The 25,352-nt window shown below is 42.2% G+C and overlaps 1 protein-coding gene across 1 annotated transcript in view; it reads right to left on the minus strand.

Moving 5' to 3' along the window:
• Window positions 1–1,392: 1,392 nt before the first annotated feature.
• The window catches only part of LOC105824049 (zinc finger protein 594-like), a 29,669-nt gene continuing 5,709 nt past the window's right edge, over window positions 1,393–25,352 (minus strand). Inside the window, 1 exon segment of the mRNA XM_012661385.1 lies at window positions 1,393–1,417. Within this exon segment, the coding sequence (XP_012516839.1) occupies window positions 1,393–1,417 (25 nt within the window).

Genomic DNA, 25,352 nt, shown 5'->3' on the forward strand with positions numbered 1-25,352 from the left:
CCAAGGGCTCCCATCAGACCCCCGGGTTTGATGATTCCCTACGAGGATCCACAGACTCAGCATATAGTTGTGCTCATGGCTACGACTCAATACGGCGGAAGGACTCCAGGCAAAATCATGGAAGTGAAAAGTGCATCAGGGCAAAGTCAGAGGGAAACCGAGTGCAAGCTTTCAGGGCCCTTTCGCAGTAGAGTCACGAAATGGGGTTAATTCCCCCAAAATGAGATATAAAACCATGAACAAAATGTTGCCAACCAGAGAAGCTCATTAAAGCCTCAGAACCCAGAGTTTTTTTATTGGGGGGTGGGTTTGTAGGCACCCCTTGTGCAGGATATATCCAAATTCCAGACTCCCAGAAAGAAAGTAGGTGTTCAGCACAAACCACATTGTTTATATGAACAGTTTAACCACATCGAGCTTGTTATTATCATTTCAAGAATGGCAGGACCACTCCCAATTCTAAGTTCCCAGACATCAAGCAAGGGCCAGCCTTGCCAGTGGGCCTTTCAAAGGAGAACATTGGGCCCGCTATGCTAACTCTTCTGCACACACAGGGAGTCAGCAAATGCCTTTATTCTGCCTCTAATAGGAAACAGACCAAATGTATATCCACACTGTGGGATGCAGTTTATACTTACGTGTTTAGCCATGAGCAATACATTTGCCTTTTATTTGTGCAGTTGGTTCTGTATCTTAAACATGGTTCATTTTCCTTGAATATCAAGTGTCTTGTTTAACATAAACCATCACCTCATGGCAGAGTAACTATTTGCCCATGTGATTGTAGGTTTGCCTCCTTCTTTAATATTTGCAAATTTTTCAACCACACCTTCCCGCAGAGAATTATTACATTTTATCATGTACAGGGATCAGTTGTCCTTCATATCAGTTTAAAGTTCAGACGGCAAGGATTGTTATCTGTTTGTGGGCATGACTGTAAAGGAAGCTATATATCCAGCTCCTCGGTGATGCTCTGCAGTGTCTAGAAGGCTGTTTGGGCTAAGCCCACACCCAAGAGAAAACCAGCTGTCTTTGAGCATCCAAGGTTTCTTTCCTTGTGTTAAAATGCCTTTTATACATTGGGTGCTCCCTCGCCTCTGTTTTCCTCTTCCTCTTTCATCTTCATTTGCTTTGATTTCTTCTCTTCCTCAGTCTTCTTCTCCAAGGTCTCAGGTCCAGCTCAACAAGGCTCTGAAAAGTCCTTAAAATCATGTTGATGTTAGTGCTGGATCCGTGAAGGAAGGGCAGCCATAAATTCTTAGCAGGACTTTTACGTTCTTTATAGCACGGCAGAGCTGAAATACAAGCAAGCCTCTCACCTGCTGGTATCCTCTGCCTCTCCTAGCATCACTGCAATGCCTAATTTGCTGACTAAGTTGCTGCTTCTGTGCTCTACGGCACAAAGACTTCCTTATCACTAGAGAAGAGAAAAAGGTGGTAAAAAGAGGCCAGTGGGGAAAACGTTTTTTCCTGGCACCTATTAGCTCACCATTCCTAATACACCTACACTCTACCCAGTCTGGGAAGTCCACCTTCACGGGCTTGGGGAGGACGAGCCTGACTTCAGCACAGGGAGGCAGGATCCCAGCCTTGATTGTCACTGATCTAATCTTGACATTTTGCTCTAATAAATGGCCTTGGCTTGAGTCACTTTGAATGGGATTGCATCTGAAACAATAATGAAGTTGAAATTGCAGAGTGGCCTTCCTGAATGCTTGTGGAATTGCTTTAGGGAGAAACTGTAAGGTAACTTTTTTGCACATCCTTGAGAAAAGCAGAATCTCCAACTGCTTCTGCTGTTTTTCTTTAACTCACTACAAGCCTGAATGTCACAGTGTCTGAAAAAACTAGCTAGCTACACTTGAGTAATCATTTTTAAAGTGACCTTTCAAATGTTTTTAAGGCTACAAAAAATAATACTCCACTTTCCCCAAAATTAGGCTTAATCATATTCTCTGTGATGAACAGTGCTTGTCACTAGGGAAGGAATTGGAGCACAGGGGCTTACGGGAGACTGTCACTTTTCACTCCACACATTTCTACATTGTTGAGTATTTTACAATGAGTATATATACTTATTAGTGTATTGTGTATATATATATTAACATGAAATATCTTAAATACCATTTTGAGGCCAGACACGGTGGCTCACACCTGAAATCCTAGAGCTCTGGGAGGCTGAGGCAGGAGGACCGCTTGAGGCCAGGAGTTAGAGACCAACCTGAGCAAGAGTGAGACCCCGTCTCTCCAAAAAATAGCAAAATTAGCTGGACTTGGTGATGCATGCCTGCACTCCCACTACTCGGGAGGCCGAGGCAGGAGGATCGCTTGAGTCCAGGAGTTTGAGGTTGCAGTGAGCTATAATCTCACCTCACACTCTAGCCCAGGTGACAGAGCGAGACTCTGTCTCTAAAAAAAAAAAAAAAAAATCATTTTGAGCAAAGTTAGAGTTCAAGATACATATGCTAACTTTTATCGCAAGTTTTCATTATACCAACCTCCAAAAATCAACCACTCCCACTACTTAAAAATCATATTAAGTACTTGTGTACAATGTGTGATTGTATCCAATTTGTCAAAATTTCCATTTTTCTCCAGCTTTTCCAGAACAGTTCAGGGCAAGCTAGAAGCACATCTCTTAAATTTAAGAGGTGGTGTGGTACAGTGACAGCAATAATGATTGCTATCTTTTATTGAGTGCTTCTGACAATTCTATTATAGAAGCTGGGAAGTCCAAGATCAAGGTGCTGGCAGATTTGGTGTCTGGAGAATATGATTAAGCCGAATTTGGGGGAAAGTGGAGTATTACTTTTTGTAGCCTTAAAAACGTTTGAAAGGTAACTTTAAATATTGGCGGTCTCACTAATTAACTTTTATTGAGTACATACAATGAGCAAGGCATTATGTTAAACGTTGTATTGCATTACTGCATTCAAGACTCATGATAACACACAAGATAGGTTTTATCATTTTCTGCTGTCCCCAGTTGAGAACACTGACCTTCAGCTAGTCTAAGAAACTCACCCTGTATAGCTACTGAGAGACACAGCCAAGATATGCCACAAGACCAGTCTGCATGCAAACCGTGTGGAAGGGAGGCAGAGTAGTAGAGTGGGCACACTCATGGGCATTGAAAATTGGCAGGCTTCACACCAGCCTCTGCCACATAGAAGCTGTGTGAACCATGGGCTAGTCACTCCATCTCCCTGTGCCTTAGTGTTCTTGTCTGGGAAACGCAAGTCCTATTTGTAAAATGAGCATCATAATAGCTGTGCCTCATGTTATGGACTGAATGTTTATGTCTCCCCCACCCCCAAACTCATATGTTGAAATCCTAACGCCCAAGGTGATGTTATTAGGAGGTAGGGCCTTTGGGAAATGATTAGGTCCTGAGGGTGGGGCCCTCATTGTGGGATTAGTGCCCTTCTAAGAAGAGGACTTTCTCTCTCTCTCTCTCTCTCTCTCTCTCTCTCTTTCTCTCTCTCCCCCTCCCTCCACCACGTGAGGACACAGCAAGAAGATGCCATCTAGGAACCAAGAAATGGGCCCTCACCAGACACCAAATCTGCCAGCACCTTGATCATGGACTTTCCAGCTTCTATAATAGAATTGTCAGAAAAAGCCACCCAATGTGTGGTATTTTGTTATGGAAGCCAGAACAGACTAATATGCCTTATGAGATGATTATGAAGATTAAATGAAATGATCTTGTAAGATACCTAGTAAAATTTTAAGAAATGTTAGCTACTATTAGGTCTAATAGACACTGTGCAAAGAATATTTATTTACTTACCTACTTAAAGAAGTATGTTATTTTACTTAGGCTTCACAAAAATATTCAGAGGATGCAGTATTTTCTTCATCTTTACGGACAACTGAAGGTCAAAGCATTTATGTAACTTGCTCAGGATCACAAAGTTGTAAAGCAAAGATTCAAATTCAGATTCATCTGACTTGATGCCCAGGGTTTGTCGTCTATATTACTTGGGAACAGAAATCGGAGTGGATATAAATGTGCAGTCTCCATCGGCTGTGCTTGTTTCCTTGGCTGCAGGCTGCAATGAGTCTGGTCCCTCCCTCCGAGGTCCCCAAGCCCCTGCCTGGAAGTGCGTCTCCCGGCTGCTCCTGCCTGACTGGCAGCTGGTGATGCTCAGAGCCAGCAGGCTGCTACGCTCTGTAAACTTCCTTTGATCATATAGCAGGTGGTGATAATGATTGTATATTGGTTTTGAAAGTTAATTGCTAAGTATAGATACATTTTTTTGTATCAAAAAGCACTACATTACATATATGATATTACTATAATTATTAGGATTCACAGATGCATTCTTCTGGCGAAGTTATGACTATTCCTAGTGGCCTTGGTATTACTACGGCACCACACCACCCAAGTGTCCCGAGAATAAACTTGCTCACGTTTCAGCCCCCTTGAATTCCACAGCTGTTGTACTTATGTGCAAAGTACTGTGGTAAGTGCTCTAGGTACAACCTTCCTGACGAAGGTTTCAGTACTGTCTATTGTTCCATAGCGTATCTTCCTCAACAGGACAGACACACACACACACACACACACACACACACACACACACACTTGTAATTTCATTTGGAAATTAAGGCAAATTTTGAATATATGCACATATGTAACACACACACACACACACACACACACACACTTTACTTGGCACTTTATGAAAGATTTCACAAAGTCTTTATGAAAAAATCCCAAACCATCCAATTTGACATACTGAAGAATACTTAGAAGAAAGACTAAAGGGTCACTGGAGACTACACGGATTTTCTTCTTCCATGTGATTGGAAAGATGGGAAGAAACCATTTAGGCAGCGGATAATAGGCTCATGTTTGCTAGGAAACCGGGTGGGAGAAGATATTCATCATCTCGAGGCCGGGAGGTGCATCTGCGAGGAGACCCAGAAGGAGGCAGCAGACGTCAGGATACCCCCAGCACGTTTGACACTAAAGAAAAGCAAGGAAGCAGTGACAATTGCAGAGAGCCACAAGCAATATAAAAGCAAATAAACAATAAATAATTATCATAATCCAATTTTTAAAACATTGGCATTGTCTATTGCTTAGAGTACATCTTCCGTTTTTTTTTTTTTTTTTAAAGACTTTTAACATATCTTTGGGCTTATGGAGGAGACCACAGCATCCAAGAAATAAGAATATAAAGTTACTTAAAATTTTTTCTTAAATAATTTTTTTATTTAAATTACAAACAACACAGCCTGATTACTGCAGTGATGTTTTCTGTCTGGAAGTTTCTCTCATTTGTATATAAAACTATATTTTCTTCTATTTTTCAAGATTCATGTTCCCCTCCCCACAATAAGGTGTTTGTTTATGGTTTATGTTATGTGTTAGATAATTATCAGAGAAACTCATGGTAGTTAAACATTGTTTTCTCGCCTTTGTGTCACCATCAAAACGCTGGTCTTTTTCCAGCCTCTTTTCTTTTAAGACAAAGCAAAGGACAACAACAACTGTGCTCCGATTACGATCTTTTTTGCAAGGTAGGATGGAAAAATATAGAAAATGGGAGCATGTACAGCAATTAAACGACACCCTCTTTATCTTGGACAATAGCAGAGAGTTATTGTCACCTCAGTGACAAAAAAATCGTCAGTCAGCAATTGTGCCTCAGACAAGGATAACGGACGATGTAAGTGTTGTGTGATTTTCTCGCTGGTTTTGGTGTGTTTGATTAATAATCGTCTTCCAGGATGCAGTCGGGCCCAGGACCTTCTGCTTTCCAATCTGAGCACTTCTTGACCTTCTTGGCATCTTTCCATAATGTTTAGCTACCAGTGGTGATAAACCCCAAAAGGTACAGGAGGTCTTCATAAAACCAGTTGGATGAAAACTAGATACAGAGTTTTAACGATGTAATAAATGCTTAGAATGATAATCGATTTGATTTTATAAAGACATAATGCCGTCAGCATGATATAATATACCTGAATGATGTAAAGATTTTGTAAAATGAAGAGTAAAGAAAACAACTTACCTTGATTTCCCCCAGCATTTAGAGTCTTTCCAAAATAGTATATACGAACCTATTTTCCACAATGTAAAAAAGATCATCTATTGTAAAAAATAAGGAAGTAAAGGATGGACCACATAAACTATGAAAATGTGGTAAACAACTTAGAGTTTCCATCACCTTGGAGAAGTGGCAAGTAAAGAGAGGGTGTGTGTGTGTGTGTGTGTGTGTGTGTGCGTGTGTGTGTAAGATGTGTGCATTAGTCTAGCACAAATCCAAATATTTGGGGTCATTTCTCTTCCCCTCATTGGCTCAGTCCTTATGTTAGCATTGAGGCCAATGTTCCTCTGTATAAAAGGGGATCTTTAGGCCGGGCGCGATGGCTCACGCCTGTAATCCTAGCTCTCTGGGAGGCCGAGGTGGGCGGATTGTTTGAGCTCAGGAGTTCGAAACCAGCCTGAGCAAGAGCGAGACCCTGTCTCTACTAAAAGTTAGAAATAAATTAATTGGACAACTAAAAATATATAGAAAAAATTAGCCAGGCATGGTGGTGCATGCCTGTAGTCCCAGCTACTTGGGAGGCTGAGGCAGGAGGATCGCTTGAGCCCAGGAGTTTGAGGTTGCTGTGAGCTAGGTTGACGCCACAGCACTCTAGCCAGGGCAACACAGTGAGACTCTGTCTCAGAAGAAAAAAAAGAAAAAAAAGGGGGATCTTTAAAGCCCTGGAACTCACTGACTTCTAATTCTAGTGGCAAGGTTGTTATTTTTCTTTAATGCATTTGTTTATACACTCAAAGCCAGCAATGGCAGCTCTCATGCTGTAGCTGGGTGATGTGGTACACGCCGTATGTCACAGCTACAGTAATATATGTAAAAAAAATAGATGAGTCAAAAGTAAACATATGCACTTTCTGCTCTGATCATGACGAAGTAGCTTATATAGTCTTCCTACAAAAAACAACTACAAAAACTGTACAGAATATATAAAATTATGATTGCTGTTGAAAAGCATTGAAATCAGTCAAGACAGGCAGGACTCAAGATGCTATCGTCTTGAGAGAAGGCAAACACAATGGAGTGAGCTCCATTTACCCTGGTTTCTTTCTTGAGGGTACTTGCTAATTCATGATGCGGTGGAAGAGTGGCAGGAATCTGCAGTCCTACCGGGTTGAGGAGAGAGAGGTTGCACCCAGCCTATCGAAGAATCTGAGTCTTGATGGGCCAAATACAGGAAAGGAGGGAACCCCAGGTAAGTGAACCCCCAAAACAGTGTGCAATCTCCTCTACAGGTGTTAACCAACTCCTAAACTGTTCAGTTTAAAACTCTAAGAAATCCTGCAGAAAGCAGCAATTGGGACAATAAAGTACGGGCAGGTATTTTAGCAGCTGCAAGGTGCTGGGAAGACAGAGGTGCATTTCAAGGTCTCTGAAGGCGGAGCCACCCAGGCAAACATGCCAGGCTCTCAGCGGACATCACGGAAGGGCCACAGAAACAGACAACTGTAAAGCTAACTGGTCTGCTTGTTCTCTGTCCCCCTCCCTGAATAAAACTTCACCATTTTAGAAGGAAGAAAACACATTTCAGAACATCTACAAATTTTAACACATAATGTCCAGCATCCAATCAAAAATTACAAAGCATGAGACCTGGTTTGAATGTTTGTCCCCTCCAAATCTCACATTGAATTTCTACACCTGTTGTCAGAGGTGCGAGGTGTTTGGGTCATGGGGCAGATCCTTTCATAGATGGCTTGGTGCCATCCAATGAGTGAGTTCTCGCTTTTTTAGTTCCTGTGAGATCTGGTCATTTGAGGGAGCCTGGCACCACCTCCTCCTTCTCTTTGCTCCCTCTCTCACCGTGTGACACACCTGCTCCTCTTTCACCCTCTGCCTTGAATGGAAGCTCCTGAAGCCCTCACCAGAAGCAAATGCTGGTGCCATGCTTCTATAGTCTGTAGAACCGTGACCCAAATAGACTTCTTTTCTTTATAAATTACCCAGTCTCAGGTGTTCCTTTCTCACAGTGCAAAATGGACTAACACAGCATGCTACAAAGCAGAAGCAAAGAATCAAATGCCAATATGTTTGCGCAGCTTAGGGCTTTAGTACGCCTGCCTGCAACGGATACACCTTAACTGATGCTTGCAGGATGATAGAGAAAATGAGGGAAGGGCAGGGACCTACGGAGCAGCACTAACACAAGCCAAAAGGCACAAAACAACACAGTGCACAGGAAACTATCGCCCCTTCTGTGCACGTTACCAGTGGGCAATGGATGCATAAGTCAGAAAGTGGCCAGGATGGGATGAGGACCTGGGTCATCGAGGAAAGTGTTTTAGCCAGGACCCAGACTGTTGAACCATTTTAACCCATATAACCCTTTCTGTTGAGTAAAATCTTAGATACAAATCACAGAACAAAGAAAGGGCACTTCCTCAAGTCAAAGGGGGAAAGGCACAGATGTCATGGGGGCCTGGGGCTTCAGCAGTTCCCACCTGCCACCCCCAGCCCCAGAATTTTCCTACCCCAAGATGTTCCTCCAAAGAATCTTTTAAGACTCCAAACATTTTTAAAAATTACTCTGTGGGTGACATGTAAGTAGGCCAAAGAGATTTAACAGTTGAATGAATTAGCCAGATTTCTGCTCTAGACAATAAATAACTCTGGAAATTGCAAGGGGATAAACTTGAGAAGATCATGATGGGGAAAGGAAAGACAGACGAGGGCCCGCTGCAATCATTCAGGGAAGAGGTGGTGGCATAGGGGAGAAGTGAGCGGGGCAGCGTTAGAGAAACAGAAGGGGAATTGGGCAAGCTGGCAATGGGTTGGCCGTGGGTGGTGATAGACAACGTAATCTTCTTAAGAAGAGGTTTATTGGAATGAGTGACCAGGGGTTGGACCAGAGGAGGGACTCTGAAGAGCGAGACTGAAGGACGTGTCCTGTGTTTGGAAGTGATCTCAGAGGGGAGGAGGCCGGAGTGTGTGCGTGAGTGGGAAGGAGGTGGGTGCTGAGGGAGGGGAGAGGGAGAGACTATTTGGGCTGGCGTTGGGAGTGTAAACAGATGTAACCAGAGAGGTTACAAAGAGATTCTGTTCACCAAAGACAACCAAAGTTATTTAGAGACCAGAAAAATTTATGAAAAGTATGTAACAGAACAACTGTGTCTCAACTAAAGTGAACAAGCCTTTGCAAAGTTTATTAAATGGTTCAGGTTCCAAGGCTATTGAGTCTGTGGTTAATCACCTGAAAAACAAATTGCTTCATAAGCAAATAATCACCTTAATTTTAAAGTGAAAAAAGAAAGATACACCAATATCACCAGGAAGATGTATTGTTTGCACTTACATTTAATACTTGGTTTTGCAACAGATCAAGAAAATGAAATTTGGCCCAATACAATTTTAATTAGGTACATTTCCACTGCCTTACACAGGTCTTGCCCTAGCTTTAAAAATTTCCTTTTAGTTATGAAAGGAACAGGAATAAAGTGTGTGTTCATCAGAAGAATATCCACATTATCCTTGAAAATTTGGTTTGAGCAAATGCTGCACAATGTGTTCTTTTTGTTGTGGAAAGATTTGTCTATCTGAAAAGATAAGGGCCTCTGATCTTGTAGGAACACTGTGGAAATACTGAATATTTATCATTTATATGGGAATTATATTCTACCTTTAAAATACTCAGGACACAACAATAATCATTGCAAGAAACATACCTCTGGCTTCCTATGTAATAAACTTATAGTCAGTTTCCAGGGGATAGCACAGTTCCTTGGGACCTTGTTCTGACTGTGATTCTAACCTTGAGATAGAGAGATTATCCTGGATTATCCACTTAGTGGGGTACAAAGTGTGTAGGAGTCAGACAGACTGGGTGAGAACCCAGCTCTGTCTCCTTAGCATAAGCACACTTTGACACTTGGCCTCAGTTGTAAGTGGTTAGTGACAACCACAGCTGATGTCTAGTATGAGAGCACACGTTAAAATACGGGCAAGGTGTCACCACGACACCAGACCCATAGTGGATGGTCAGTAGGTTTTCATCCTCTTTCTCCTTCTCCCCTTTTTCTTTTCTTTTTTAAAAAAATATATTTTACTTTTTCATTGGTACATAGTAATTGTACATATTCATGGTTTACGTAGTGATGTTTCAGTACATATAACGTATAGTGATCAGATCAAGGTAATTAGCATATCCATCATCTCAAACATTTATTGTTTCTCTGTGTTGGGAACATTCAATATCCTCCTAGCTATTTTTTAACTATATATTATTATTAACTATAGTCACCCTACAATGGTATAGAACACTAGAACTTATTCCTCCTATTTAGCTGTTATTTAGTACCCTTCAACAAATCTCTCCCTATCCCCCTCTTCCTCCTACCCTTTAAAACCTCTAGTATCACTGCTCTACTTTTTACTTCTATGAGATCAGAGTTTTTAGCTTCCATATTTAAGTGAGAACATGCGGTGTTTAACTTTCTATGCCTGGATTATTTCACTTAACATAATGTCCTCCAGTTCCATCCATGTTGCCGTGAATGGCAGGACTTTTTCTTTTTTATGGTTCAAGAGTATGCCACTGTGTATATTTACCACATTTTACCTATCCATTAGTTGCTGGGTACCTAGGTTTATTTGATGTCTCCGATATTGCAAATAGTGCTACGATGAACATGGGGGTGCAGATATTTCTTTGGTGCACTAATTTTCTTTCCTTTGGACAAATGTCCCTTAGTGGGATTGCTGGATCATACAGTGATTCTATTTGGAGTTTTTTGAGGAACATCCACACTGTTCTCCACAGTGGCTGTACTAGTTTATGTTCCCACCAACAGCATGTAAGTAAATGTTCCCTTTTCTCTGCATCCTTACCAGCATGTTCTGTTTTTGTCTTTCTGATAACAGCCATCTTCACTGGCCCTTTTTTTCTAGAATGGGTTTTAATGCCGTAACTGGTTTTAAGCCAAACTGTAAAAGAGGAGAAGTTTGCATCTCTCGGTGTATCTCTCTGCTCCTTTGGTGCTTCTGTTTTCCTTGGGCGTCAGGAGGCGATAATGCCATTATTGCCACAGAGCTTTAGAGTTTATAGGACATGACACACATAATGTGTTCCACACCAAGCATACTTCATAGAGGTCCGTTTATTATGATCTCATCTGTGTCTCGCTACAGCTCTGGAAGGCAGATGATACTCTGCCAGGGCAGATGGTTTTCCTTCGCTGGAAACCAGAAAACAGGGTGCAGAGAAGACAAGTAACTGCCTCGAAGTCACATAGCTCTACCTGAGAGGACGAGCAATGCTCTACCTGGTAGAGCAAGGACTTGAACCAGGGTTTTGGCTTTGGACTTACTTGGCAGCCCTCCACTGCGCATGGATACTTGCTCCTACACTGTGGCTCCTGCCCAGCCTGCCTTTCTGGGCCATGTCTCTATTAATCAACACCATCCCCTCCCACCCCGCCAGTGTTGGACTTCTGCTTTCAGCCAGCTCCTCCGGAGAAAAATATCTTTTAATATATTTCATTATGATGCTTTAAAACTTGATATTCTAGGCCAGGAACACTGGCTCATGCCTATAATCCCAGCACTTTAGGAGGCCAAGGTAAGTGAATCGCTTGAGCCCAGGAGTTCCAGACCAGCCTGGGCAACATAGTGAGACCCCATCTCTACAAAAGGATGGGACTACGTGATGGTACATGCTTATAGTCACAGCTGCTCAGAAGGCTGAGGCAAGAGGACTGCTTGAGGCCAGGAGTTTGAGATTGCAGTGAACTATGATCACGCCTCTACATGCTAGCCTGGGCAACAGAGTGAGACCCAGTCTCTAAAAAGAAACAAATAAAAAATGAAATAAAATTTGACATTTGTTTGGGTAGGCAGAATAATGCCCACCACCCAAAGATGCCCATGCCCTAGTTCCCAGAAGTTCTGGACATGTCATCTTACATGGCAAAAGGGGCTTTGCAGATGGGATTAAGTTAAGGAACCCAATATGGAGAGATTATCCTGGATAATCCAATCACGTAAGCCTTTAGAACGGGAGGAGCTGTCCCAGCCATGGCGAGAGGGGCTGTGGCTATGGAAGAAGAGTCAGGGGATGCAACGCTGCTGGCAGGGAGGGTGGCGGGAGCAGACAGACCCGAGGAAGGTGGGCAACTTCCAGAGCTGGAAAAGGTGTGTATTCATGAGCTAGGGCTGCCGTGACAAAGTACCACAAAATGAGTGGGTTACACAGAAATTCATTCTCTCTCAGTTCCGGAGCCCGGACACCTGAAATCAACATGTTAGCACAGCCCTGTTCCCAGTCAAGGCAGGGAAGGATCTTTTCCAAGCCCCTCCCAGCCTCTGGCAGTTCCCTGGCTGTGGCAGCATAACCCTAATCTTCAGTTGGCGCTCTTCCTGCTAGTGTGTGTGTGTGTGTGTGTGTGTGCGTGCGTGTGTGCGTGCGTGAGCCCTAATCTCCTCTTTTTATAAGAACACAGTCATACTGGATTAGGTCCCATCTTAATAACCTCGTCTTAACTTGATCGTCTGCAAAGAGTCTCTTCCCAAGTAAGGTCACACTCTGAGGTAGGGAGTTAGGACTTTAATGTATCATTTTTGGGGAGACACAATTCAACCCATAACAACAAGGAAAGGGATTCTTCCTGAGAGCATCCTTAAAGGAACACAGCCCCCTGTCAACACCTTGATTTTAGCCCAACAGATCTGACTTGGACTTCTGAACTATAGAATTATTAATACAAGGTGATAAGTGTGTTTGATTTAAGGCACTAATTTTGAGCTGATTTCTTATGGCAATAGTAGAAAATGAACACATTTCTAAAAGCAATTTCCAATGGAAAAAAAAGAAGGAAAAACATCCAGGATGCTAATAGAGGAGCTGATGATAACACACCACAAAAATCTCAAAAATAATGCTAAGCTACTGCAGTCAGCACAGGCGAAATGTTTCAAAAGGCCATTTCTCCCTTGATCGAACTTGAGAAACAAGTCACCGGACAGAAGTCAGGGCTTTTTCTTTTCTTGAAATAGTATCTACCAAGGACATGGGCTTTCCATGGCTGATGATAATTACCTCCCTGCACAGGCTTCCTGTTCCTTCCTCGAGATATTATTGCATTAACTCCCCCTGCTTTTGTTTGTTTGTTTGTTTTTTTAGACAGAGTCTCACTTTGTTGCCCCGGCTAGAGTGCCTTGTGTCAGCCTAGCTCACAGCAACCTCAAACTCCTGGGCTCAAGCGATCCTCCTGCATCAGCCTCTGGAGTGGCTGGGACTACAGGCATGCGCCACCACACTCGGCTAATTTTTTCCATTTTTGGTAGAGACGGGGTCTTGCTCTTGCTCACGCTGGTCTCGAACTCCTGACCTCGAGCGATCCTCCCCACCTGGGCCTCCCAGAGTGCTAGGATCACAGGCCTGAGCCAGGGCAGAACTAGCCAGGCGGTGTAGAGTGAGTGTGGAAAACGTGACGGCGTGGGCGCTGCCTGTTAGTGACATGAAGGCTAACTCCATCCAGGTTGTGTTGAAACAAAAATGTAATTTTCAAAGCAGAAAGCAAAACAGGGTTAAAAATCCAACTGCATTCCAAAGTCTGCTAAAATGACAGACTCGGAAGGGAGCACACTGGCCAGCAGGGCGTCCCTCCTGTTTCCGCGGCCCCTGCCCTGCTCAGGTTTCTGAGGCCGAGTGAGGCCTTCTTACCACCTCCCCGTCAGGCCTTTATTCTCCCAATGGGCCGTGCCTCTGCACGCTCGTTCACATGCAAGCTGTCAGTGTTCTTTCTCTCTGTAATACCCAAATGCTGTTTTTATAAATATTTTAAAGTCATCTTAGCAGAGTCTCTCGTTTTTTAAAGGCTGAAGTTTTGGAGCTGGATTGGGTCTCGCTATCGGAAGTGAAAAATCCATCGTGAAAACATCACACCTCCTAGCTGTCGGCAGAGACCCGCACGCGGCCGTGGCAATGGCCTTAGCCCTCCCAGTCCAGATCCTTCGTTGGGAATGTTCTGACCGTCAGACAGGGGACGACTCTGTGCTCCAAGTGAGCTTCTCAACTGGCTGTGTCTGCGCCCTGCGTCCCGATATCATCTTCTGCCGCTTCCCTTCCCCCCGTGACTCGCCCTCCTGCAGCGTTTGCATCTCAGTCAATGGCCTCCCAGGTCGCACAGGCCTAACATTTTGGAGAAATCTTTGACTTTTCACTTTCTTCACACCTCACGTCCAATTTATTAGCCAGTTCTGTCTTTTCTGCCTTCAAAACACATCAGGAATCTAATCACATTTCAACACCTCCACTGCTACCACCCTGCTCCCAGTCAGACACATTCTAACCTGTATTTCTCCTCTGCCTTTGCCTCCCTCAGTCTGTACTGCAGTCAGAGGAGACCTGCTAAAATGCTAAGCAGCTCTTGACTGCTCAGAACCTTCCAGTAGCCCTCCAGGGCATCAGGAAAAGCCAAAGTCCCTGTCATGGCATGTGATATGGTGCCTGCAGGATCTGGCCTCCCACTACCTACCTCCTGCTGCTTCTCCCACTCACTCACCTGCCCACTCCTAGTCCTCTCCAGCCATTCGGATCTCCTAGCTATTCCCAGAAAGTTCTAGGCCAGCTTCTGCCTCAGAGCCTCTGCACCTGCCTCTGCACTGCTCAGAAGGCTCTTCCCCAGACAACCTTCCAGCTCTTCCCAGCAACTTCAGGGTCCTAGTGAAATGTCACCTTCTTAGTGAGGCCTTTTCTGACCATCATCCCTACTTTACTTTCATCATTTTCTCTGTCCAACACACTACCTGCTTTGTTTATTCACTTTGTTTACTGCCTGTCTTTCTCTCACTAGAAGGTGAGTACCATGCGGACAGAAGCTTCTCCTGTTTTGCTCCCCTCTGTATCTGAATTCCTAGAGTAAAGCTCACTCCTAGTCACCTGTGTGTCAGTATAATAGTGAGTGAATGAATGAATGAATTTCAGGGGGAGGTGAAGGAGTGTCCAAAGTGCTCGTGATCTAGAGAATTCCTCCTCTGCTCCTGATGCCAAGACACTGGGAAAATCTGCTATCCTTTAAGAGAGTTATGAGTTGTTGCAAAAGTCAGCATGCTTATGATGGAATACCTCATTGGTTTTTCTAAGTTGGCACTTTCCTGAAGTTACAGGTGCTTTCAAGGGCTCAAGCAATAGAGCTGTGCACTACAGAATACACATTACCTCTCCTAGCATGAGGCATGTTTTCTTAGAGAACACAAAAGGGCAGAAGTGAGCATCATGTAAGAGAAATGAGACCTTGTGCTATTAGGAGCAGGCTTTGAGCATAGAGATTGTTTTTTTAAAAAGAAAGTGTTTTATGGAAGTCTTTCCACGTGATTGCTGGTTTGGGGATTTGCCTAAGAGTGATAGCTTCTGGTCACAGCAGTGGTCAGGAGCAGGGTGGCATTCACCCATTATTCATGCATTTGTTGAAGATCTATGAGCCAGATGTTGTGCTGGGCACCGCCGTTACCATGAGGAACAAAATCCAGTCTCTGTTTTCATGAACTTCTAAGCTACTTAAGGACTCAGGTATAATTCATAAGAGAAATACATAAGAAGAATTCACAGATAGGCCACCTGCCCTAGGACAGGGAAGGAAACCAGAGAGCAGGTGCTAGCTGAGTGAGTCCCTAGGGCTGGTCAGTCTGGCCAAGCACAGAGAAGAGAGCCCAAGCAGAGGCCCAAGGGGACGAGAATTGGAGTGTTCAGGGCCTGAAAGTGGCCCAGTGCAGCTGATGGCTGGACAAAGGAGAAAGTAGAAGGGCCAAGGCTCACAGCGAGGGGCCTTCTCTGTTGACTTTTCCTGCAGTCCATGGAGGCTATGTTGCTATCCTTGGTCATACCTGATAATCAAAGCAATAATCATAACACTCTTTATGAAGGCTGAGGACATTGGCTTGACTTACAAAACCAGAAGATTAGAAGGGGAAGCAAGTGATTAGAAGTCATCTAATTAGATATCCTAGAAGTCTGGATAGACTTGTGGGGGTGGTGGGGGAGGTTGAATTGTGTCCCATGGTCACACCACCCACACATGGGAGTTGGTGGTGATGCATAACTTGTTTCAAGGCTCTTTTTTTCTATTTTCATGATGATAGCCATTTCATATTAAAATTCCCCAAGAAGCCTTTTAATTTAATCAGGTCCTATTTATTTTTCATGTTGCTTTGATTGCTTTTGAGGTCTTCTTCATAAATTATTTGCCTAGACCGATATCTATAAGAGTTTTTCCAACCTCTTCTTCTAGAATTCTTATAGTTTTATACCTTAGGTTTAAGTCTTTTATCGATCGTGAATTAATTTTTGTGAGTGGTGAGAGGTACGGATCCTGTTTCAGTCTTCTGCATGTGGCTATCCAATTTTCCCAGCACCATTTATTAAATAAGAATTCTTTTCCCCAGTGTATGTTTTTCTCTGCTTTGTCAAAGATCAGATGGCAATATGAGGATGGTTTTATATTTGGGTTCTCTGTTCTGATCCATTGGTCTAGGTCTCTGTTCTTGTGCCAGTACTGTGCTGTTTTGGTTACTATGGCCTTGTGGTATAGGTTGAAGTCTGATAAATTGATGCCTCCCAATTTGTTCTTTTTGCTTAAGGTTTCTTTGGCTACTCTTTCCTGGTTCCATACAAACCATAGAATTATTTTTTCTAGATCTGCAAAAAATGATTTTGGTACTTTAAAAGGCATTGCATTGAATTAAAAAGCTTTGGCATAGCCAAGGAAACAATCAATAGTGTAAATAGACAACCTACAGAATGAGAGAAAATATTTGCATGCTATATATCTGATAAAGGTCTAATAACTGAAATCTATGAAGAACTCAAGTGAATCAGCAAGAAAACATCAAACAACCCTGTTAAAAAGTGAGCAAAGACATGAACAGAAACTTTTCAAAAGAAGATAGACTAATGGCCAATAAGCATATATAAAAATGCTCAACATCTCTAACCATCAGGGAAATGCAAATCAAAACCACCATGAGACATCACATAACACCAGTGAGAATGGCTTTTATCAAAAAGTCCCAAAACAACAGATGCTGGTATGGATGCAGAGAGATAGGAACATTCATACGCTGTTGGTGGGACTGAAAACTAGTACAACCTCTATGAAAAGTAGTATGGAGATACCTCAAAGAACTTAAAGTAGACCTACCATTTGATCCAGCAATCCCTCTACTGTGTATTTATCCAAAGGAAAAAAAGACATTTTATAAAAAAAGACACTTGCACTTGAATGTTTATAGCAGCACAATTGGCATTCACAAAGATGTGGAAACAACCCAAGTGTCCACCAATACATGAGTGGATCAATAAAATATGGTGTATGTATACCATGGAGTATTAGTTAGCCATAAAAAATGGTGAACTAATAATACATTTTGTAAGAACCTAGATGGAACTGGGGACCATCCTTTTAAGTGAAGTATCACAAGAATGGAAGAACAAAAACCATATGTGCTCACTACTAAATTGAAACTTATAGATCATGTGCACATACAGCAGTAAAATTCAATGGAAATCAAGCAGGTGGGAGGGGGGAGGAAGGGACGAGTAAATTCACACCCAACGGGTACAATGCACACTATCTAGGTGATGGACACACTTAAAACTTTGACTCAAACTGTACAAAAAGCAATTCATGTAACCAAAATGTTTGTACTACCATAATATTCTGAAATAAAAAAAACATAAAAATAAAAAAAAATTTCCTCAAGAAACAGTGAATTTATGAACGTAACAAATAATTAATGTTACCATCTGCAATGTCCTTTCCTGGTGAAAGTGGAGCAATCTGACTTCAAAGAGGACATTTACGGGAGTGAAGAGAGGGAGGCACCTGTCATCTCGCAGACCTGAGAGGCACCTGACACTCCTTGGGCATCCTACTTAGCCTTTCCAGTGGCTTCTTGTCTTGTCCTATAAAATGGCACCTCCAGGGCTCAGGGCAGGGATGACACGAGAGACTGCACGTGACATATCCATGATGTCTGACACTGGTGAGCACCTGTTAATTTGGAAATTGCTGTTAATGATGGTAATGATACTGCCAATAGTAGCAGGTGCCACCTACTAGAGGGCAGGGACAAGAGCTCACAGGTGCAGCCGAGAGAAGACTGCTCATGCATTTAGCGACCCTCACGTGAGGATTCGTCTTAGATGAGTCTCTGGCTTAAAAAAGCAGGAGCGTTATTCAGAGGCTGGTGAAAATATCAGGAGAAGCTCCTTGATCCTAACGTTGCATGCACAGGGGAGAGGCAGAACGATGAGCTGGGACCGTGTCTGCCTGGGCCCTCCAATTTGGGTATCTTTCTTTCATACATATATTTACATATTAAACATTATATGCAATATTAGCATCACACTTTCTTTGAATAGTCAATTGCCTGTCTGTATGTTCCAGTGACTCGCAGCTCAAACTCTGATAATGACTCGCAGCAGGCAGCCTTTTTCTCAGGTTATGGATATAGAAAAATTCTTTCATAAATAACAAGACTCAGCCATAGGGGAGAAAAACCTGACCTTTTCTATGCAGAGTTTCCTTTCTCAGATATAATAAAAGACACAAGGGCCATATTAATAATGAGCTTTTGAAAGGCATTTAAGAAGCTTCAAATATTGCTTTTTAAGTTGACAAATGGCACAAAGTTGCATTTGAGCTGTCATCTGACCAATGGCAGGGAAGCAGGAATGAGAAATAAATGCAAGAATCTTTTGCTGGTGGGTAACTGACAAAGCTGAGGCTGGGATGAGACAAGGACAATCTAGGTAATAATTGTCTTTGCCAGGAAAGGTGTAATTCTAAATTCAACTCCTGTTTGCAAAAAAAACACAAGCTCAAAAGTCTTACATACTTGTCTGTAACTCATGTTAAGTTTTTCTTAATATTTTTTTTTCCTGTAAGAAAGCTCTCGCACAGTGAAACCCAACTTCAATGATTTCATGTGGTATAAAATGTCATTTTCTGCCAGTGGAAGGTATGGTTCTGGCAAAATACTTACATATAAGTTCATAAAAGACCCTGCAGTTTCCTGGGCTTGGCTACCTTGCTCCCACTTTATGGGAGGATGATGTAACCTTAACAGAAAGAGGCTGTGTTTCTGCTGTGACCTTGGTCATATTCCACTGCCTGGAAAGATTGTCCACTTGTTTTTGTACTTGTACATGTTTCCCATGTTTAAAGGCTGTGCTTTAAAAAATGCCTCCTCCAGGAAGCCCTCCTGTCTTTGCCTTTTCACGGATGAAATCTGCTTCCTGGAAAGCCTGGAAGCCCTTTATCTCCACTTCTCCCGGGCACTGATTTTCCATCCAAAGAATGTAGGATGATTTAATGGCAAGAGGACAGGAGTCCCACACTTCAGTTCTAAATTCAGTTCTATCATTTACCACCTACTTGAGCTTAAGAACGTATATAACTTTCCAGTATTCATTTCCCTGTAAAATGAGAAACAAGATTTTTTTTAAGAGTTTAAAAAAGTCCATAAATTACAAAGTCAGCACTCAAGAATAATAATAATGGCAGCAGCTGCTGGTAAGGGAGCCCTTACAATTGACTGGTGCCTTAGATGAATTATTTCCTTTACCCTTCACCTGGCTTCTATAAGGTGGTTCCTATTACCATCCCCCACCTCACCCAGAGGGAAACCAAGAAACTTGCCTAAACTCGCTGAGGTTTTCCCTGTCTGTCATGCTCCTCTGTCAACGCCCCTCACCACTAGTGTTCCGCTTCCGATGAGGGTTATTTGTATTACAGTTATTTAAGTGCTTCATAATTATTTACATACATTGTATTCAGTTGTATCTATTTCAAATATTTAACTCCCTTATTAAGGACAAGATCCATATTCGATTCATTTTTGTTCTCTCCAGGGCATCTGTCATAGGCTGAATAATGGCTCCCCAAAAGATATTCACATTCAGATCCCCGTGAATGTTACCGACTATGGCAAAAAAAAAAAAAAAAAAAAAAGACTGTGCAGATGTGATTAAATTAAGGGTCTTGAGATGGGGAGATTATGCTGTCTTACCCAGAAAGGCCCTAGAGGTATCACTTGTATCTTTCACGTGCATCACATGACGGGGGAGGGTTTGACACAGACAAAAGAGAAAAAGGCATCTGACCACGGACACTGAGACTGGAGTGATGTGGCCACAAGCCCAGTGACGACAGCAGCCAGCAGAAGCTGGAAAAGACAGAGCGGATTCTCCTCTGGAGCCTCCTGAGCGGGGATGGTCCTTCAACACCTTGATTTTGGCCCAGTAACACTGATTTTGGATTTCTGGACTTCAGAATAGTGAGAGAATAAATTTCAGTTGTTCTGAGTCACCAAGTTTGTGCTGATTTGTTCCAGTGGCCACAGGAAATGAATATGGCACCTACCAAGAATACTTGTTAAACAGTAGAACGCTGTACTCCGTGGCTTCTCTTTTCTGTCAAATATAGTAGGAAAGAGTACCTCTTTGTCCACCTGTAATGATCCTCTTTAGTCAAAAATGCAAGGATTGCATGAATAAATATGGTCCTAATATAGAACTCCAAGGAAAAATATAGCGGAATTCAATTATGTTCATGTTTTTCTCTGTCCCACCCAGAATTTGGCCCGCGCACCTTCTCCCCTCTCTACAGACAGTTTTGTGAACTTCTTTTAGAAGCACTAGATTGGATTTTTGCATACACATCAATGACTGTTACTCTTTCCACCCAGAAACTCTCTATATGCGTGAAAAGACAGGCAAAAAGTCTAAATTTCTCGTTTTAGAAGACTTCTAAGATTTGATTCCTGGAAAGGGTCTCCTTCCAAAGGCTGTTAAAATAAATGAAGCTTGGACAAGACAAGAGAAGCAAAGCTGCCCCACAGGCTTGGGGTGGCTGTGAATGGTCCAGACTGAGCTGGTTCCAGCAGGGAACTAGGTACAGCTCCTAGCCACAGGGGCCACGGCACCTGTTTCCTCTAGCACACAAACCCAGGAGGCCCCCAGGACACGGCCTCCTGGTAGGAGCTTGTTGTTTGCAGCTACAGCACCCAGCTTGCACTGCAAGAAAGCCCACCCATCTGGAGAACAGAAAATCAGCTTCCCCAAACCCAGCTCCCTCTCTCTTTCCCTGAAATCTTCCTGCCTCAGAGGGAGCCAGCTGTGAGCTCACCTTGGACATTAAACATCTCCTTTCAGCGGACTTGGAACACTAAATGTCTGGAGAGACTTGTTAACTGACTCAAATTCATTGTGTGGTGAGGAGAAACCAGAGCCCTTAAGGATGGGGTGCCCATCTGTGGACTGGTGTGTCGCAGGGAGAGATGGAGGCCTGTGGCTGTTATTCCATAATGCCACTGGCTTTGGAGATGACCCAAATTAACCCCTCCTTATCTGTTTTGCAGTGCTTCTGTAAAAACAGTCCACAGATTAATGTCTTTAAAAGTCTTGCAGAACTTCCGGTTGTGCCCAGATGAAGTAAGTAGCCACGTACCCCTAGCATCTCCCCCTCACAATTAAAAATCCCTGGATGTGACACAACAGCAAGAATAGGAAGACTTTGACCTACAGAGAAGAAGGAGCCTGGGGACTTTGGGACTCGAGGAAAGACACAGCGGTGACCTCCCTGAATTTTATTGCCTCCCTTATATCTTTGACAGGGTGCTGCAAAAACCCCCAACAGGCGCAGACAAAAGTATCTCCAAGAAAGCCTGTTCCTCATAGCCAAAGACTGGGAAAGGAATGGCCTGACAACAGAAAATCTTTTGGACAATACCCACTCTACCCCAGGAAAATACCAATGGGTAAAACCATTCACCTACTCTGACCACCATAGTTTCAGTGCAGCCAAAAGTGTGAGAAATTGATCTCCTGGACTCCCCCCTCACCAACCCCACTCTGCAGAGCCATGTGTGGGCTAAGTGCTCGAATTCCTCCTTGCTGGTATCTACAGGGACAGTGTACAGCTGGCCTTCTGTCACCTGTCCAGCAGAAGCAGGCAGTATGCTGAATCCCCTGCCAGGGACCTGCTGCAACTGAGCCTCCACAGCCAGCCAACATCAACTAGACCAACGGGAGGTGCTAGTGAGGGTTAGTAAGCACTGCTCTGTACCCTATCTCTGGGTCAGCAAGGCACAGTGGTGGGCTAAACAGCCACACCCACCCACCAGCAAAGAGGTGAAACAGCAGTGCCAAGAATGACTAGTTGGCATTCCCATGGAAAATTAACATCAAATTAAAAAAATCTCTTACAGAAAATAGAGGTGGAAGAAACATTTCCCAATTCATTTTAGAAATATCTATTACCCTGAAACAAAAACCAAAGACCACCCAAAAAAGAAAGCTACAGACCAATATCTCTTGTGAAATTAGACGTAAACATCTTCAGCAAAACACTAGTAAATTCAATTCAGTGGTGCATGAAAGGATCACATACCCTGTCAAATGGATTGGATTTTATACAAGGCTAGTTTAACATTCAAAAGTCAGTCAATGGACTCTGCCATGTCAATAAGCTAAAGAAGAAAAATCATGTGATCATATCATTTGAAGCAGAAAAAGCATTTGACACAATCTAATATCCATTAATGGTAAAAAAGAAACCTGAGTAATCCAGGAACACAGGGCTCTTCATCAACCCGACAAAGCACATCTACAACACCCTACAGCTCACATCCCACTTAATGGCAATGGAGTGGCTGCGTTCCCTCTCATGGTGCGAATGAAGCACGGACGTCTGCTTTCACCGCTCATTCAGCAAAATACCAGAAGGTCCAGCCAGTATGATAAAGCAAATAAAAGAAATTAAAACCATACAGGCTGGAAAAGAAGAAATGAAACCTTTCTTACTTGCCAATAGTACAATTGTCTATGTAGAAAATTCTAAGGAATTTACCAAAAAAAAAAAAATAATAAATAAATAAATCAAAAGCACACTCTAGAACAAATAAATGAGTTTAGCAATTGCAGAGTATAAGATCCACACACAAAAATCAATCACATTTCTATATACAACAATGAACATGTGGAAACAAAAATTAAAACACAATACCATTTACAATCACACCAAAAACCATGAAATACTTAGTTGTAAATCTGGTAAAACATGTACAGGGCAAGAATATCCAAGCAAGTGAAGAGACAAAGCCACAGAACACTAATGAAAGAAATCAAAGAATATCCAAGCAAGTGAAGAGACACACTGTATTTATGGATAGGAAAGTTCCACATAGTAAAGATGCCCATTCTCCCCAAATTGACTTATAGATTTAATATAATTCCTTCGAAATTCCAGCAATGACTTTCTGTAGACATAAAAATTGGTAACCTAAAATTTATATGGAAAGGCACAAGTCTTTGATAGCTAAATCATCTTGAAAAGGAAGAGGAAAGTAGAAGGAATCTGATATTAAGGGCTACTACAGTATGTAGCTGCAGTGATCAAGACAATGTAGGTGGACAGAAAGACACAAAGATTAATGGGATCGAATAGAGAAAAAGGATACAGTCGGCACAAGTATGGTCAGCTGATTTTCAGTAAAGGTGCAAAAGGAGTTTAATGGAGGAAGGAAAGGATAGTATTTTCAACAAATGATGCTGGAGGAATTAGACTTCCATAGGCAAAAAAAAACAAAAAATGAACCTCAATTCAAACCTCACATCTCACACAAAATTTAACTCAAAATGCATGACAAACTTAAATGTGAAACGTAAAACTTTAAGGAAGAAAACACAGGAGAAAATCTTAAATCTAGCCTGGGGCTATGCAAATAGTTCTCAGACTTGACATCAAAAGCATGATCCATAAAATGAAAATTTGATAAATGAGAATTCATAAAAATTAAAATTTTTGCTGTACAATAGACCTATTAAAAGGATGAAAAGATAAACTCTAGACTTGGAGAACGTATTTGGAAACCACATATCAGATAAAGAAATAGTATCTAGAAATAGCAAAGAGTTCTCAAGGCACACCAGGAAAAAAATCAAGCAATCCAATTAGAAAATAGGCAAAAGATATGAAGAGACATTTCAACAAAGAGAACATATATAGATGGCAGATAAGCACATGAAATGATGTTCAGCATAGTTAGCCATTAGGGAGATGCAAATTAAGATCAGGATGAGAGATCACTACACACTTGTCAGAATGGCCAAAATAAAAAATAGTGAAAACACCAAATGCTGGTGAAGATGCAGAGAAACTGAATCATTTATATTGTTGGCGTGGATGTAAAACAATATAGCTAATCTGGAAAAAGGCTAGGAGATTCCTATAAAACTAAACAAGAAATGACCATAAGACCTTTAATTACACTCTTAAGCATTTATCCCAGAGAAATGAAAACTTATATTCACACAAAAAGCTGGACATGAATGTCCATAGCAGCTTTGTTTGTAATAGCCCAAAACTAGAAAGTATGTAGTTATCCTTTGGTGGATGAATAGTCAAACAGCCTCTGCTATATCAACACTATGGAACGAGCCATTAAGGAGCACAACTTGGATGAGTCTCCAGAGGAGGAACGCTGAATGGGAAAATCCAATCTCAAAGGTCACATACTGTGTGGTTCCATTTATGTAACATTTATATAAAATGACAAAATAATAGAAATGGAGCACAAATCAGTGGTTTCTGGGGCTCAGGAAAGGGGAGAAGAAGGAGGTAGAACTGGCCATAACAGGACAAGAGGGATCCTTGTATGATGGAACTGTTCTTTATGGTATCGGGGTCAATTTCCTGGTTGTGACATTATAATTTAGTTTAAAGGATGTCATCGCTGGGTAAAACCGGGCGAAGGATATAGGGATCTCTCTGTACTGTGACACGTAACTATCTGTGAGTCTACGAATGTCTTAAAATACAAAGTTTAACTTTAAAAGAAATTCTTGTAAAATTCAAGGCCATTTATTCTCTCTCTATCTCCTGTCCCTCTGGGGTAATGACTAAATACATATTTCTCTTACGTACGTGTTTTACCTTTTTTTCTGTGTTTTATATCTTTTCGTTTCTTCTTACTCCACTTTGGAGAGTTTGCTCACATTTATCTCCCAGCTCAGTCACACTCTCTTCAGGTGTATCCAGTCTGCTCTTAAACCTGCCGAATGAATGTTTATACATTTTGTTTGCTTGTCGTTGTTTCAAGGGAAGGATAAATCCAGGCCCTTTTACTACAGCCTGGGCAGAAGCTGAAGTTCCCCCACCACATTTTTCTAATAGTTCCACTTGGTTCTTTTCTATATTGAGTCCCTCTTTATCACTTCCTTTTCTCAGCAGATATATTGAAGCTTGCGTTTTATTTCTTTGTACAAAATCAGCACAGTTACTTTGCAGTCCGAGTCTGCTC

The sequence above is a fragment of the Propithecus coquereli genome, unplaced genomic scaffold (genome assembly GCF_000956105.1).
Source record: "Propithecus coquereli isolate 6110/MARCELLA unplaced genomic scaffold, Pcoq_1.0 Scaffold71, whole genome shotgun sequence".
Taxonomy (NCBI): domain Eukaryota; kingdom Metazoa; phylum Chordata; class Mammalia; order Primates; family Indriidae; genus Propithecus; species Propithecus coquereli.